Consider the following 3,580-nt stretch of genomic DNA (forward strand, 5'->3'; position numbering starts at 1 on the left):
AGTGTTTCAAAGACTTCGCTTCACAGTGGGACTTTAAACATGTCACCAGCTGTCCAGAGTATCCTCAATCCAATGGGCTTGCTGAGAGAGCAGTGTGCAGTGCTAAACAGCTGATGGAGAAATCTCACAGAGATGGCACTGATGTATTTCTCAACCTGCTGAATATCAGTAATGTTCCACCTGATGTGAACCTGGGTTCTCCTGCAGAACGACTTCTATCCAGACAGACTCGAACTACGCTCCCAATCACAACCAAACTGCTTGAACCACAACACCGTGAATCTGAGAGAATGAAAGCCCAACTAGACTGACTCAGAAGGTCTGTTATGACAGATCCAGCCGACCACTTCCACCTCTTGACGAAGGACACGTAGTGAGGTTACAGACCCCACAGGGTTATGACCGCACAGGTATGGTGAAGGAACTTCGAAAAGAACCTAGATCCTACCTGGTACAGTCAGATGGAAACACTTACAGGAGAAATCGCAGACACATATTGCCTGAGCCTGTTACTGTTCAGAAAGACACTAATCATGATCATGTATGTACTGGAGAACATACAACAACACACAAATCTCATGGAGGACGGGTATGTTTGTATATCAACCAGGGCTGGTGTAATAATTTTACTCTGCGGGAAGGGTTGTCTTCCTCACATTGAGCTCTTGTCAGTATCTTTCAGGGCATTTTTCTTACCGAGAGAATTCCCTAAAATTTTTGTCACTGTTGTTTACACTCATCTCAAAGCTAATGTTAGAATTGCTGCTGATGCCGTATTTAAAGTGGTACACAATCTGCAGTCCCTCTCTCCGGATGCTCCTAATTTTGTTCTTGGTGATTTTAACAACTGTAATCTTAAGAAATCACTGAACAATTTCTTTCAATGTGTCCCCTGTCCTACAAGGCGTAATGGAACTCTGGATTTGTGTTATGGACCAATTAAGGGGGCAAAAAAGTCTTGTGGCTGGACCTGCACTAGGTTCTTCAGATCACAATGATGTTCATCTCCTCCCTGCTTATGTACCTGTGACGGGAGGGAGAAGACCTGTGTGAAGCGGGCTAATGTCTAGACAAAAGACAGTTGTGTTGCCCTTCAGGGGTGTTTTGATTGCACTGAGTGGTCCCCATTTCAAGAGAGCACTTCCGATGTGGATGAACGTAGCGATGTGGTGTGTAGCTACATCTCTAAAGAGTTAAAGCTAAAGTGATTCCATCTAGAGAATTTAAGACTTTCCCCAATAACAAACTGTGGCTCTCTAAAGACATCAACGATTTCATTCTTTAAAGGCCAATTGCTTTTAACGAGGAAGCCGTTTCCACTGTTAGAACATTGAGGAAGGAGGTGAGGGCTGCAATAAAGAACGTTAAGATGAGGTATAAAAATAAGATTGAGGTAGAACTCAGTAGAAACAACCTCAAGAGAGCTTGGCATTGCATGAAAATTTACTCAGTTAACGTATTAAAATATAAAAGTGGAATCTAGAATACATAATAGTAGAGCTATGTAATTACACAATGTGATTACAATGACAAAAATCTAATTTTCCTTTACACTAGAGTACAGTTAAGTTGTGACTTAAATGAATAATGTTATGGTAAAATATGGAAGTATAAGTTGTGTCCTCTTTCTTTCAATATTTCTTATTCCTTTCTTTTACTTTTCTCTAATTTCAGGTGTATCTGATAAACAACACAACAGTCTGCTTTGAACATCAATCTTCACTCACAGACTCAATGGCTTCCAGATCAGAGGAGGATCTCTGTTGTCCGGTCTGTAAGGAGGTCTTCAGAGATCCTGTTATTCTGTCATGTAGCCACAGCTTCTGTAAAGACTGTATGAAGAGATGGTGGAGAGAGAGACCAACATGCGAGTGTCCACTTTGTAAGAAAATATCAGAGTATGATCCACCTTTAAACCTGGACTTACAGAACCTGTGTGAGTCGTTCTTACAGGAGAGAGATCAGAGAGCTTCAGAGGCTCTCTGCAGTCTGCACTCTGAGAAACTCAAACTCTTCTGTCTGGACCATCAGCAGCCAGTGTGTGTCATCTGCAGAGACTCAGAAAAACATGCCAACCACAGAGTCAGACCCATCGATGAAGCTGCACAACAACACAAGAAGGAACTTCAGGAAACTCTGGAGCCCTTAAAGAAGAAGTTAAAGGTTTGTGAAAAGGATGAACTGAAGTTTTATCAAACAGTAAAACACATTAAGGTCCAGGCCCGACACACAGAGAGGCAGATTAAGGAGCAGTTTAAGAAGCTTCACCAGTTTCTAGCAGAGGAAGAGGAGGCCAGGCTTGCTGCACTGAGGGAGGAAGAGGAGCAGAAGAGTGTGATGATGAAGGAGAAGATGGAGGCTCTGAGCAGAGAGATAGCAGCTCTTTCAGACACAGTCAGAGCCACAGAGGAGGAGCTGAGAGCTGAACACGTCTCATTCCTGCACAACTACAAAGCTGCAGTGGAAAGAGTCCAGCGCTGCCCCCTGCTGGATGATCCACAGCTGCCCTCAGGAGCTCTGATAGACCAGGCCAAACACCTGGGCAACCTGACCTTCAACATCTGGAACAACATGAAGGACATGGTCTCCTACACTCCTCTCATCCTGGACCCAAACACTGCTGGTCCAAACCTCATCCTGTCTGAAGATCTGACCAGTGTGAGATATGGAGGAGAGAGGCAGCAGCTTCCTGATAATCCAGAGAGGATTGATAATTACTACTCTGTCCTGGGCTCTGAGGGCTTTAACTCAGGGACTCACAGCTGGGATGTCGAAGTTGGTGATAATACAGGGTGGGGACTGGGGGTGTTGGCAGAGTCTGTGCAGAGAAAGGGAAGTGTACGGTCTGGATTATGGGGAATAGGGTTCTATGAAGGTAAATACTCATCATTTTCACCATCAGCTCCACCCACTGTTCTCTCAGTAGAGAAGAATCTCCAGAGGATCAGAGTGAATCTGGACTGGAACAGAGAAAAGCTGTCGTTCTCTGATCCTGATACTAACACACACATACACACCTTCATACACACATTCACTCACAGGATGTTTCCATATATTTGGTCATGTAAATTGAACGTGTGTCCGTTGAAGGTGTCAGTGTCAGTGGAGCAGATCAGTTGAGGATGATTATATTTCTAATGTTGTTTCCTGTCAGTGAATTAAAGTTTTTAAACTGAAACTTGGTTTCTTTCTGTTCCCAAAGCTTCACAGACAAGTGTAATAATCACACAAAAAAGTGTCATAATTCAGCCACATGATGTGTCAGATGACATGGAGTAGAGAGTTTGAAGTTCTCTTTGGTCACCCTTGTTATTACACCTGAGACGGAGTAATAGCCTCAACATCCAGTGTTATAAGAGATTTATAGTGCTAAAGCTAAAGCACTCTTTTCTTTGTATACTTTGGCTAATAGTAGCCTTACTTAAAAATTTATAAATACAATATGAGAATATAATGGTAAATTATATAATGGTAAGTCTAATAATAACCCTTTCACTATAATGCCTGGGTAGTGTTAAATCCTCCCAATTCTTTCGATCTTTGGGCTGAAGGAAGGACAATACTCGGTGTATAAATGTCA

General features: G+C 42.7%; 1 protein-coding gene across 1 annotated transcript; it reads left to right on the forward strand.

Moving 5' to 3' along the window:
• The first annotated feature begins 1,734 nt into the window (after window positions 1-1,734).
• Window positions 1,735-3,120, forward strand: LOC146578402 (nuclear factor 7, ovary-like). Its single transcript, XM_085267812.1, has one exon. It carries the CDS (start codon window positions 1,735-1,737, stop codon window positions 3,118-3,120), a length of 1,386 nt encoding a protein of 461 aa, XP_085123938.1.
• Window positions 3,121-3,580: the final 460 nt, after the last annotated feature.

The sequence above is a fragment of the Mchenga conophoros genome, linkage group LG3 (genome assembly GCF_057382185.1).
Source record: "Mchenga conophoros isolate Kocher_MC1m ecotype Shallow Benthic linkage group LG3, M_conophoros_male_GT1.1, whole genome shotgun sequence".
Lineage (NCBI taxonomy): Eukaryota > Metazoa > Chordata > Actinopteri > Cichliformes > Cichlidae > Mchenga > Mchenga conophoros.

Coding starts and splice junctions, on each gene's coding strand:
- LOC146578402 (XM_085267812.1), top strand. CDS start 1,735: ATGGCTTCCAGATCAGAGGAGGATCTCTGTTGTCCGGTCTGTAAGGAG.